The 13,517-nt window shown below is 45.1% G+C and overlaps 1 protein-coding gene across 1 annotated transcript; it reads right to left on the bottom strand.

Moving 5' to 3' along the window:
• Positions 1-1,967: 1,967 nt before the first annotated feature.
• Positions 1,968-12,745, bottom strand: LOC149307675 (G protein-coupled receptor 157-like). The gene is made up of 5 exons (XM_089536912.1): positions 12,049-12,745; positions 6,451-6,664; positions 4,463-4,657; positions 3,480-3,763; positions 1,968-2,833 (listed from the first exon to the last, which is right to left on the bottom strand). The coding sequence occupies exons 1-4, from the start codon at positions 12,426-12,428 to the stop codon at positions 3,539-3,541; spliced, it is 1,014 nt and encodes a 337-aa protein (XP_089393038.1). The 5' UTR covers positions 12,429-12,745; the 3' UTR covers positions 1,968-2,833; positions 3,480-3,538.
• Between the last annotated feature and the right edge of the window lie 772 nt (positions 12,746-13,517).

Raw genomic sequence — 13,517 nt, 5'->3', positions numbered from 1 at the left:
CATTATTTGGGGGATAATAATCATTTTGAATTCCCCTCTGCCAACAAAATTTACATTGAATTATTATTATTTTATTTTATTATTTTATTTACTAATATCCCGCCTTTCTCCCAAGGCAACAAATTTTAAAAGTGGTATCTAAACTGCCATTGTTGTGTAGTGCGTTGAGCGTTGAATTATGACCGGAGACCGGAGTTTGAATCTTGGCTCGGCCATGAAAACCCATTGAGTAAGTCACACACTCTCAGCCTCAGAAGAAGGCAAAGGCAACTGGGGTGGTACTGATGAGAAGAGCAAAAGTCCCCAAAGTTTGGCTATCTTGCTAAGGCCAGCCCTACATTGCAGAGTAGTAGAGAGCCATCACGGCTTAGTAGCTGGAGCACTGGGCTACAGCTCAGCCATGGACCTCGGCCAAGTCACACTCTCTCAGCCTCAGGAGTAGGCAATGGCAAACCTCCTCTGAACAAATATAACTAAGAAAACCTCACGATAGGTTCGCCATAGGGTCCCCATAAGTCGGGAGTGACTTGAAGGCACCCAACAACAACAACGTTCCCCCAGAGACCTATGAGGAACCGGAAGAGCAAAGAACGCACAGAGACTCACCGTAGCTCTTTCCTACTTGGAGGAGAAGAAGAGAATTCCACCGAGGCTTTTTTCTCCTCAAAGGACGTCCGTCGGAAGGTTCGGAGCATTGCGAGAGCCAATCGGGGAAGCCGGACGGAAGGTTCCAGAAAAGAACCTGCTTGTTGACAGTTGGGAGTGGACACCATGCATGATCTCCATGGATGAGAAAATGGAGGTAGGAGGAGAAGATGGACATAGGAGCCTGCTCCAAGTATTGTCGCACCTTGTTAGAAGCTACTTTGGGACTCGCCCTCAAAGAAAAGTGGGACATTGAACAAAGAAGGAATAATAGAATCATAGAGTTGGAAGAGACCACAAAGGCCATCCAATCTGACCCCCTGCCATGCAGGAACTCTCAACCAAAGCACTCCTAGCAAAAGGCCATCCATCCTTTGTATAAAAACCTCCAAAGAAGGAGACTTCACAACTCTCTCTAAGGCAGTATCTTCCATTGTTGAACAACTCTCACTGTCAGGAGGTTCTTCCTAATGTTGAGGTGGAATTTATTTCCTTTACTTTGAATCTGTTGCTCCAGGCCCTAGACTCTGGAGCTGCAGAAAACATTCTTGCTCCATCCTTAATATGACATCCTTTCACATATTTAAACAGGGCTATCATATCTCCTTTTCTTCCCCAAGCTAAGCATACCCAGCTCCCTAAGTTGCTCCTCATAGGGCATGGTTTCCAGACCCTTCACCATTTTGGTCGCGCACCAGAATAAAGTAGGTAGTAGTTTAACTACCAGTGTAAGAGAGTCACTTGCACACTTGCACAGAGATCCAGGGATTGAGCTACCTGCCTGGACATCCCCAATTTAAACCATCTCTAACATATGAGCCTTGAATCCTGGAGGCTACATACCTTCCCACATTTCTCAGGTGAAAAGCTGGGACATGTGTGGCCAAGCAACATCGGCGTGTGGTCAAGGTGGCAAAAGTCATGAATGAGGAAGAACACACATGCTATAGAATTGTATTGTGGTACTTTGAGATGGCCTATGGGCTAATCAATAAAGATTGATTGATTGATTGATTGATTGATTGATTGATTGATTGACACATGCTAGGAGAAGCTGCAGCACAGCGGTTTGCTTTTGCCTGATCACACTGGGAAGTGAGCATCAATGCGCCTCTTTTTACTTTTGGGTTTTCAGCGACTATGCTTTATTTGCCCAATTGCGCAATTTGCACAATTACTTGCCATTTCCGCTTTATGGGACGCTTTAAATGTGCTTCAATCTCTCTTTAATGCCGAAATTACCCCATTGTGGTGGTGGTGATGATGATGATGATGATGATGATGGAAAAGAAAGCAGAGACATAAAGCTCTCGAAGGCCATTCACCCATTTTATTCCTTAGAAAAACCATACAGACTTAGCAGAGCAGCTTGAAATTAGGCCTCTGCCTATTTCTTTCAGGGACTTGGTTTGAAAAAGGACATGCAGACACCTCCACACACTCCCAGCCCCACATAAACTTGTGTATAAAATGATACAAATGACCAAAAGCATCACCTTTTCCCTCCAAACAGAGAAAGGAGATCTCCACTTGGGATGGTTTTGTTGGTGCAGAGGCAAATTCCAGGCTCAGTCTTGCTCCATGTCCGATTAAATTTGGATGCAAACAGATGTGGATGCAAAGCTCTCCATATTAATACGTAGGTTTGTATACTCCTCCTGCAAGGACTGTACCACATTTTTCTACCTATATCTAAATCATACCTGTAGTCAAACATCGGTGCTCTCCATTTCAGATACATAGGGGAGTTTCATGATAGGATCCAGGTGGGTCTCTTACTATTGTTGAGCTTCAACACCCATCATCCTTCAACAGAGCAAGCTGGAGATGCAAATCCAACTCCAAAAAATCACCTGGAAGCCCACATTTGCACCGGTTTTGTCTCGCAAGACATCGAACCTCAAACATCTCACCCAATCCTGCAAGACGCCTTTATCCAAAGATTTTAAGAATCGCTCCAAATGTCTAAAAGAAATGAAAAACCCAAACGAAACCCCAACAACCAGTACTTAAATAATTACAAACAGAAGCTGGAAAATGTCCATAGAAGATCGTCCAAAACACCCTGAGAAATGAGAAAGCCGGATTCCAAAGACGCACAAGTGCGTCGTTGTATTTGTTGGAGAAGGATTCGAACGTCGGCTGCTTTTTCCTCAAGGAACTGGTACCTTTGTAGCATTTTCATTACCTGTCCCAAAGACAAAACAAAGAAAGAACAGAGAGGATGAGATTATTGTGAGGTTTGTGTGCCTCCGGGTGCATTATTGTGACTTATTCGAAGCCACCTTGAATATGACTTCATTAAAGTCTCCAAAAAAGATACACAAACAATATATCCGTGCGCCCAAAATGTTCTACGTTTCCAAGCTGCAAAATGCTCTTTCCCAAGCACTGATATTCATAGTAAATATTCATGCATCTGCACATGGCTTTATCAATGATGGAAACGTCAAGGTTTCCAGGGAATGGCTGGGGGGAAAAAAAGATGAGGAATTTAGATATACTCTCACCATGGTTAAAAATAAAGAAGAGAATATAAGGACGGAGGAGGATTGGGTTTTAGTTCTAATGTATTGGAGAAATAAAATAATGGGGGAAATAATAGGGAAAAAGGCCCCAGCTTGTTGGGGGCAATTGGCATGCATTCATTCTGCACATTAGACCATGGTATCCTTAGAAGACTTGGGCTAAAGCTATGGTTAAGGGGGGACTATGGGAGATGTAGTCCAATAGTCGGATCATCTATAGGTAAATCTTATTAATTAGAGGTGAGTAGATATCGACAAAATGTTTTAGGAAGGCTCTGTCTGCAAACAGGTGCTAAAGATACTCACAGGTAAAACTGTGACCAGGTAAGGCCACATCTTCCATTGCAACATGGATGCTCCGGCGTTCAGGTGCTGGGAAATTCGGACCTCTCTCGGCCGCTGTCTTGCATCCCCCAGTCTTTGAGGGACGAAGCCCGAGAAAGGGAGCGGGACTCCGGACTTTGCAGGGAGCCGTCCATGCTTTCGCATTGCCAGCAACACAAGGAGGAAAGGAGCTTGTTCCGGACCACGCGCGTGCAAAGGACGAACATGATGCAGTTGGCGCCGCCTTGGAACGTGTTCCCAATGCCCTGGGAAGCAAAAAAGACAGAAGGGAGAACTTTGAAAACAACAACAATAATAATGTTTATTCATAATGCACTTTTCACTAAAGGGGGGAACATTGGACATATTATAATTAAGAACGAAGCAATAAAGCACGACACTGTAATCTATCATTGCCATCCGAAACAAATCACAGGCTGGATGAAGAACTATCCCATTGCTTTACAACCAGAGTTGACCTATTGAATGAATAAGATTTACATAATAATAATAATAATAATAATAATAATAATAATAATAATTCATTTATACCCCGTCTCTCCATTAAGATTGAGGCAGCTAACAACAATAAAATGTCCCCCAAACCCACCCACACACCATAACCAATAAATCATAATTATAAACACTAACAATAAAACAATACTTGCTCTTCAGATGCTCTATTCTATTAGTAGTAGTAGTAGTAGTAATAGTAGTGGAACACAGAAATGATGCCGTTTGACACTGCTTTAACTGCCATGGCTCCATCCTATGGAAACCAAGCATTTGTATTTCATTGTGGCACTAGAGCTCTTGGGCAGAGAAGGCTAAATAGCTCACAAAACTACAAATCCCACAACAATGAGCCACAGCAGTTAAAGCAGTGTCAAACGGCATTATTCCTGCAGTCCGGATGAGACCTACGTCTCCCGTTCTGTCTGCATCCTATTGTACTAAGGACTCACATGTAGGACCACCAAGAGCGGATTCTGAACCGCCGGAGAACTGCAGAGCGTCAGCACGAACCGGATGGTGCTCCAGATGCGGAGGAAGATAAACAGAACGGGGATCAAGATCAGTTTCTTATCCGCCACGGACGTTCGGGGCTGAGATGTCCGGGTCCTTGACAAGATCGGCCGGTACTCCGAAAGAGCGGCATGCTTTGAAAGGGAAGGAGAGAAATCTGTGTGAAAGAGGCTGCAGCACACAAGAGGGATATATAACAACAACAACAACAATAGGGCCAGCCTGGAGTAGCAGTTTGAGAGCTGGACTATGTTGCTGGAGACCAGGGTTTAATTCCCAGCTTGGCCATGAAACCCACTGGGTGACCATGAGCAAGTCACACTCTCTTGGCCTCCAGGGAAGGCAATGGCAACCTCCTCTGAACAAATCTTGCCAAGAAAAGCCCATGAGATGTGTCTTATTCTTTTAATAACTATCAAAATCCATAATTTTGACCTCCGAACCTGCCATCAACTTATTAATGAGGTTGACTTATAGTCAAGTGCTACAATTTTAATATTGTAATAATTTAATTCCTTTTTAATGTACTTTTTTCTATGTTTTTAATTGTACTGTTTTTTAATGCAAAACTGCTCTGAGTCCCAGTTCCGGGAAAGGAACGGGATACAAATATATAATAATAATAATTATATAGATAGATAGATAGATAGATAGATAGATAGATAGATAGATAGATAGAGATATGTTCGCCTTAGGGTCACCATAAGTTGGATATGGCTTGAAGGAACACAACAACAAGAACAAGAACAGATGATGATGTTGATGTTGATGATGAAAAATTATCTGGGGACAAATATCTAATGCCATGTTGTAATTATTGTTGTTGTTGTTTGTCCAGCTTATGGCAACCGTAATTCGAACCTATCACCCGTTCTTCTTTGGAAGATTTGTTCAGAGGGAGGATGCTGTAGGAATCTCTATGTTCTCCAATGTCATTTTATGGTCAACGTCCAGCAGAGTCATGCTGGAGGATCTAGAGATTCCTAGAGAATTAAATCCATGAATAATCAAATCTGCACAAATCAAAGATGGAAATTTGGAGAAATGACTGTAAGGTTCAACAGTTTGCCTCTGCAATTTGACCTAAAGGAGGGGTTAAAAACCAGACGCCATTCCATGCTATGCCTCTGGCAGCAAAATGCCATGGGTCGGCCCTGGAAGAAAGGCAGGCTTGAAATGCCTGGTATGGAACAGGGTGGCTTACAGTGGATCTGGTTACCCAACCAATGTTGTGCCGACAGCTGCTCTCGCATACAAATCTCATCTCATTTACTGACAAGCAACCAAGGCAGCTGACAAGTCCCAGATATGTCTGCCTCTCTCTCGAGGGGTTGGAGGACGAACAGGAACCGAGAATTTTCTGCTGCCTTCCTTTTTCGTTTTTGCAAACAGGAAAGGAAACCTTCCCCTCCCCAAAAAACCAACAACACTTGCTGCAAAAGAAACCCAAACTTCCCGAAAGCAAAATTATGACCTTTCGTGGTGCATCTGCCTATCTGGCTGGCTGTCATATACCTTTGATTTATATGCTGCCTTTCGGCCCAAACAAAGTCTCAGGGTGACTCACAATAAGAAAGAAACTAGCAGGGACAATAGGGTTTCATGGCTAAAGCATATCATCATCATCATCATCATCATCATCATCATCAATTTATAGATCACTGGAAAATTTAATGCTATTAGTATTGGATGAGATCCCACATCACAACCTACATTTTGTAGCTGTATGAAGAAAGCCAGCATCCTGTAGTGGTTTGAGTGATTGTGGTTCCACTCTGGTGCCACAACAAACTACAATTCCCAGAATTCCATAGCATTGAGCCATGACAGTTAAATTTGGCTCAATGTAGATTATTTTGGCAGTGCGGATGCAGCCCACGTTACAGATTATGAACCCTAGAAAAAGGAAGTAGTCCCAGATACCAACCGCTCGGTTGATGTGCTTCTTAATGAGGATGTAGAAGATGGGCAGAGTCACATAGGCCAAGATTTCCCACATCTTCCCCGCAAGGAGCATCCATAAGACATGGTCCTCTGTACTGATGTCGATCCAGCACCAGCCGACAGAGACATCAGAGGCATCGTAGCCGATCTTCTTAAGACTGACAGCTGTCACTGTGATGATGAGTGGGACACCCCAACTGGTGAAAAAAATATGGGGGTGATTAGTTGGATTAAACAAAGAAGATCTCATGCGGAAAGAAACCGGCTAAATTCATAAGACGGAATCAGGTTGTGGTTTATTGAGTTCTGGCTTGTCGTTGTGCCCAAATCTACCTCCCTCAACAAACCATGATCTCTTAGCCAACAACTAAGCACAACGAGAAGCCACCTTGCAAACACTGCCTTGTTTGACTTATAATGCTTCAATTTGCTCTGTCTTTGGCTTGTTTTCACAGCCTGTTGTTGTTCTTATGTGCCTTCAAGTTGTTTCACAGGGTTTCTTTGGCAAGATTTCCCTCTTCTGTTGTTCATTGTTTCCTCCTATTATTTTAGCCTTATAATGAGAAACATTCCATTGAGAATTTCACCCAAGAGGAGCATAAAGGGGAGATAGTTTCGAATGGCACCATCCAAACGGTGCGCATGGGGTTTTGCACACCACTGGTCCCAGAAAAACAGAGATATTTGAGACTGATGTGGGGCATTCCATAGGATGGACATAAGAGAAAACTGACCCCTGGCATCCACCTCTGGGAAGACTAGAGAGACAAAGTTCAAGAAAGAAAATAAAATTTGGAAAGATCCCAAATGAATGGTGAGATGAATAAGTGGAAGGAGACTTGTAAGTACATGCAGGCGTTGGATGGGGCAGGGAAAGAGATATTAATGTGTGAGAGAAAGAACACATCTCCATGTTAGATGTTGGGCAAGATGTGTTTTACTTTTACTATCTACTTAAGCTTAATGCAAAGATATAGCCGTGTTAGTCTGTAGAATCAGTATGTAGAGACTTTGAGACTGACTGAAAGAAAGACGTTGGCAGCATGACCTTATGTAGACTAAAGTCTACTTCCTCAGGTGCATTTGGTCAAAGCATAAGTTCTTGCAAACGGAGAATGGGTGAGGCAGAGAGTCTGATCGACATGCTAAGTCCAGAAAAACCTGTCTGCATCCCAGAGCTTCAAGGAAGAAGCCTGAGAGCGAGAGTCAACGTTGGTTGGATTTCTTATCTTAATGCCTAGATCGGCATCTATGCAGTTGCTGTTGCTGTTGTTGTGTGCCTTCAAGTCGTTTCTGGCTTATGGTGACCCTAAGGTGAAGCTATCACAGGCAAGATTTGTTCAGAGAGGGTTTGCCATTGCTATCGTCTGTTGTGAATCTGAGGAAGTAGACTTTGGTGTACGAAAGCTCATGCTGCCAACTTCTTTCTTTCAGTCAGTCTCAAAGGTGCTGCAAAGATCTCTCTGCAGATTGATTCCACAGACTAACATGGCAATATCTTTTAACTCTGGCTATATCTTTGAATACTGATTCCACAGACTAACATGGCTATATCTTTGAACTCTGAGAGAGTGTGACATGCCCAAGTTCAATGAATGGGTTTCGGGGGCAAACCAGGATTCATAATAATCCAATTCTCAAACCACGATGCCAGGCTGGCTCCATAATCTGTATTACCTGGTCTCTAAAGCTCTGGATACCGATTGAGACGAAACTAGGAACTCGCTCTCAAGCCTCCTGCTTCCTGTTTCTCAGTCGTCTGGATTATTTTCAGAACCGGGGAAGAGTTTATGGGAGGACAAGGTCTGTTTGCATAGTTGCACAAAAGAGAAACGCTACAACCCTGGCGGTGGGACACAAATACTGACCTCAGCCATCGGACGCCTGCCACTTGGCCGGAGGTTTATCCCATCACCTGACGCAAAAACGCTCAGTCCCCGAGAGCCGAAAACAACCATGACGGCGGCTGTGTGTGTCTCCTTTATACCACTACCCAACACACCACATCACAACCAGTTTCATAGTGATTTAACAATCTAGCGCTTAAGGACCCAGTGAGCAATCCTTGGTAGAAGGAAGATTCACCAGGAGCCCCAGGATGTGGAGAAAGGCAGGCTACAAACTTACACCATGATAGGTTCCCCTTAGGGTTGCCATAAGTCAGAAGCGACTTGAAGGCACACAACAACAAGAAATCACACTAATAATTCTCATCTCCGATGCTCCAAAAGTCCAGAGCCTTTCATCCTGTGTATGGGATGAGTAAAATCAGTTCCAAATGGCTAACCAAGCAACTTGGGTAAAACTAATCCTAGTCTTCTGTGTCTGGGAAAGTTTTAAAACCCTCGTCCTGAGAAACTAGCTGGGATTGTTAAACACCCCAGCAGGCATCTAAATATGTCTCTGAGTCACAGGCCAAGAAGAGGCTGTCTCTTGCAAATGCCATTTTGCAGGTGACCGGTCATATAGTCTTTCATTCCATGTCTCCCTGTCAATCCTAAGAGAGCCGGGAATTTCTTTCAAGCACTGGCACTCCAATGGCAAAGTTCTGAAAAGGGTCTCTGGTTTGCATTTAGGCAAGGAAGGGGCTTCTAAACTGGCCATGCTAGCTAGATGATTCTGGGAGTCGTAGTTCGAAGACACGATTGTCCCCGGGGTCTGCGCACAAGTATTTCCAACAACGGACAAAACTAGGAATGTGACGGCACAGTTAGCTGCCTGTTTCCGTTAATGCTCTTTATCCCACAAAGAAGGCCATTCTGAGTGGCAGAGCATAGAAGAAATGCCCTCAAGCATTTGAAAACCAGGACGCATGCAGCAAAGCAACATCAGAGTGTGGTCAAGATGGCAAATGCTATCAATGAGGAAAAAGGTGCACAAGTTAGGAAAGACCGCAGCAGTTTGCTTTTGCCTGAATCTACTGGGAAGGGCAAAACGGCACTCCTTCCTCTTTGAGAATCACCAATACTGTCCCAGATCAACTCCTTTTCCTCGGAGGAAGTCCCAACTTGTTAAACAAACTATCACCATAGACCTGGTGTTTGCAAAGTTACCAAAGTACAAAGCGCTCCATGTTTGCATTTCCTCATGGCAAGATGCATACAAGCACTCCTGACGCTCCCCAAACAAAAGGCATTCTTCCATAGGATTGTTTGCAGCGTGCCTCAAGACTTGTTTCTGGTTCCTGAACTTAAGAACAGCTTGAGACGCACAACACAAACCAGAACACTTCATTAAGATGAGACAGGGAACGAATTTCCATGCATACACCCCTCCAACACACACAGCAAACCCAAATATCGGCTTCCTTCTGCAGTGCCTCCCAAAATGGCAACAGGGAGTGATACTGAGCCACTTCTTGTTGCCATTTTGAGAAGGACTGTAGAGTAATATGGAGGTATTTGGGGCTAGTACAGGGTTCTTCGGTGCTTGTAGACATGTTTTCACACATAGGCCATCACACACACCAGCCCTTCTGACCTGGATCCTTCTAAGTTGTCCTTCTAATCAGATCCTTAAAACCAAACTTCTAACCAAGGTTAGCTTCTTCTGACTAGGATCCTTTTAACCAGCTCTTCTAATCAAACTTGGAACCTTCTAACCAAACTGAGGATCATCTAACCAAGTTCCTTCAAACTAGCCCTTCTAACCTAAGTTGCAATCTTCTGCCACAAATCCTCCTAACCAAAGTTAGGACCATCTAACCAAATCCTACAAACCAGCCCTTTCACCCCAAATTAGGCTGTAACACCAGTCCTTCTGACCAAGACCCGTCTATCTGGTCCTCTTCATCAAATCCTTCAAGCCAAACCTTCTAAACAATGGACTTGCTATTTCATTTCCGTACCCAAAGGAGTTTGAATTTACATTCTCACATTCCTATGGCATATGTATGTCTGTCCCTGGCTTCCACTCCACCAAAAGCATCTGACTGAAGTCTACGAAAGCGCATGCTGCCAACCTCTTTCTTTAGTTAGTCTCAAAGGTGCTACAAAATCTCTCTACATACTCATTCTACAGACTAACATGGCTATATCTTTGACTGCTAAACAATGCTAGCTTCTTCCGACTAGGATCCTTTTCTCCAGCCCTTCTAGCCAAGCTTGAGACCTTCTAACCAGCTTAGGATCGTCTAACCAAGTTCCTTCAAAGCCAGGTTGCAACAAAGCCTCAGATGCAAATATAAAGGTGGGCGAGAGCCATGTGCACCAATTGCAACGCATTGGAAGAAACATGGGATATAAATGGATCAAATAAACAGATGCAGATGACGATATTCCAAAAGTCTGTTTGGAAACTTCAGGCAGAAAATACGTTTCTGGTTTATTTTCTTCTTCCCCTTTTAAAAGATAGGAATCAGACACCAGACACTTGCTCCGCTTGTTTTGTTTAACTAGATCATTTTCTGCATAACTCCTTCTCAAAACATTGAAGGACTGCTCTGTCAGTCTCCAATTGGGAGACTAGCATGTGACTGTCCCATCTCTCCCTGGCATTATAATAAAGGCTTTCTCTTCGACTGGCAAAACTCTCTCATGCCAAGCCAAAAGAAAAAAGAAGAAAGCCTCTAGTTAGCAAGTTATTTAACCATTGGGCTCTTTACTTAATCCTTCTCAAAACATTCCCATTTAGTTTACTCTGGGAACTCCATTCTTATGTCCCTCTGCTCCCAAGTACCATATATACTCCACTATAAGTCGAGGGCAGGTTTTGGGGCCAGTATTATGGATTTTGATACGACCCATGGATAAGTCGAGTGTAATACTTAGGTGCATGTGACAAATGATCTGAAGGAAGAACATTATTAAGGGTTCATGCCCAGCCTGGAGGACAACTCGGAGGACTCAGAGGATGAGCTTGCAATTGGGGAGCCTGAAGCCGGCCCTAGCTCTGCTGTAGGAGAGTCTGTGGCCTCTGCAGAGGTTCAGCATTCAAGTCTGCTTGTGGCCTAGTCTGTGACACAGAGGAGGATCAGGGAAGTGTATCTACCTTCAGGAAGCATCAAGACAAAAAAGAGGACCTTCGAAGGTTGCGGAGGCTTTATCAGAATCGAGTTAGTAACCACACACACCAGAATGCTTGCTGCCTTCCTATTTAGGCAGCTGGAGCATGTGTGTCTAGTTGCCAGTCATGATCTGACCTTCTTGAGGAAGGCTCCGTCCCTGGCTCCTGAACCTTTGCTTCTTGGACAACTGACCCATCTCGATTACCTGGAACCCTTGACCCTTGGACTGCCTTATCAACCTGCCTATCTGATGCCCTGGACCTCAGACTTCTTGACAACTCTTTTGGTAATGCCTCTTGTAATACTGCACTTAGACTCAAAGACGTTGGTACTTAGCTCTGGTTCTGCCAGTCTGGGTTTGTGTGTTTGGGAACTGAGCTGGCCTTATCAGCCATTTGGCCACTTTCCCCAGATATAAGGATTCTGTATGGGGTGGGATGGGAGGACGCCAAGGGGGTGATGACACCAGTTACCACACCGGATGATGCCAACCCTAGTGACGCCACTGTGCCCACCTCTGGCGTAAAACACGTTGCCCACCCAGGGATGCCCAGGGAAGAAATGGAAGCCACCAACCTCACCAGGTGGAAGAAGCAGAGGAGCGCTGTGCTGGAGGGGGAGCCCTGGACAATGGTGAGGTACAGGTAGAGGGCAATGGCCATGGTCCAGAAGAAGGAGCTGGTGTTGGCGAAGGTGGAGACGGCACCTTGGGCAACGCAGTCCCACGACGAGGAGCCAAAGTCCTTCAGGACCCCATAGAAGTAAGAGGCAGCTGAGAGGAGGTCAGCCAAGGAGAGGTAGAGTAGGAGCTGGCGGGGACGGGTCCGAAGCTCTGGCCACAGGGCATGGGTGCCCACCAGGAGCCCAGAGCCCAGGAAGGAGAGGGCACAGGAGACTAAGACCACGATGCGCTCAAAGGGGTACACCTGCGTCTGGGGAGGGGTGCTCAGGTGCATGGTGGGGGGCTGGTGAGACACAAGGCCTCAGATTGAAGCAATGGGAAGCAAAAATAAGAAGCGGAGTGCAGACTTATATCCCAAACCAAATATGAAGCTGAGTCGTCTCCAAAGAGAAACCTCAAACAAAAAGCAGAGTGCAGTTGTTCCCGACTCAATACGAAGCGGAGTGCAGACCTGTGGCCATGCCAAATGTGAAGCAGTTGTCCTCAAACAGGAGGCGGAGTGCAGAACTGAGCTCCCCAACTCAATGCAAAATGGAGTGCAGACCCCCCCCCCAATAGGATGCGGAATTCTCTCCAAAGGAGAAGCGGAGTGCAGAGCTGTCTCCAACCTGGAAGCAGAATTCTCTCCAAATAGGAAGAGGAGCGTGGAGCTGTGTCTGAAACAAATGCGAAGAAGAGTTGTCCTCAAACTGGAAGTGGAGTGCAGAACTGAGACTGTGAAAGGGACTGTGGACCCCAATAAAAAGTGGAATTCTCTCCAAATGGAAAGCAGAGTGCAGAGTTGTCTCAAAATCAAATGTGAGCAGAGTGCAGTTATCCCCCAAACCTAATAGGAAGTTGAATTGTCTCCAAAGAGGAACTGGATGGCAGATGTCTCCTCCAACATGGGACTGAAGTGGAGTGCAGAGGTGTCCCCAAACTGGAAGTGGAAGTCTCTCTGAATATGAAGCGGAGTGCGGGGTTTAATCAAATACGAAGCAGAGTTGTCCTCAAAGTGGGAGCCGAGTGCAGAACAGAGTCCCCCAAGTAAATGTGAACCAGAGTGCAGACCCCAAATAGGAAGCAGAAGTCTCTCCAAATGGGAGGCCGAGAGTGGAGTTGTTCCCGAACCAGAAGCGGAGTGCAGCCTTCTTCCCAAAGTGGAAGCCGAATTCTCTCCAAGGAAGGAGCAGAGAGAGGAACTGGAGGGCAGGACTAAAGTCCCCTCAGACAAGAGTTGTCCTCCAAGGAGAAGCAAAGTGCCCTCTGTCCATGCTCTCTGAATCCGAAGTGGAATGCGGAGTGAGTCCAGCCAGGAAGGCCTGTGCTGAGGCAGAGTGGCTCCCAAAAGGGAAAGGGGGCTTCTGGATTCCCCTCAGGAGAA

Source organism: Sceloporus occidentalis, unplaced genomic scaffold, assembly GCF_023333645.1.
Source record: "Sceloporus occidentalis isolate IW3139 unplaced genomic scaffold, rSceOcc1.0.p SCAF_8, whole genome shotgun sequence".
Classification (NCBI taxonomy): Eukaryota; Metazoa; Chordata; class Lepidosauria; order Squamata; family Phrynosomatidae; genus Sceloporus; species Sceloporus occidentalis.
This window is presented reverse-complemented; position numbering and strand designations above follow the sequence as displayed.

What these genes read in the sequence shown, in the direction of transcription:
- LOC149307675 (XM_089536912.1), bottom strand. Translation starts at nt 12,428, where the DNA reads ATGCACCTGAGCACCCCTCCCCAGACGCAGGTGTACCCCTTTGAGCGC. An exon ending in TGCTTCTTCCACCTGGTGAG is followed by an intron (nt 6,665 to 12,048) that starts GTTGGTGGCTTC and finishes TTTTTTCACCAG; the next exon opens with TTGGGGTGTCCCACTCATCA. An exon ending in AGAAGCACATCAACCGAGCG is followed by an intron (nt 4,658 to 6,450) that starts GTTGGTATCTGG and finishes TCCCTTTCAAAG; the next exon opens with CATGCCGCTCTTTCGGAGTA.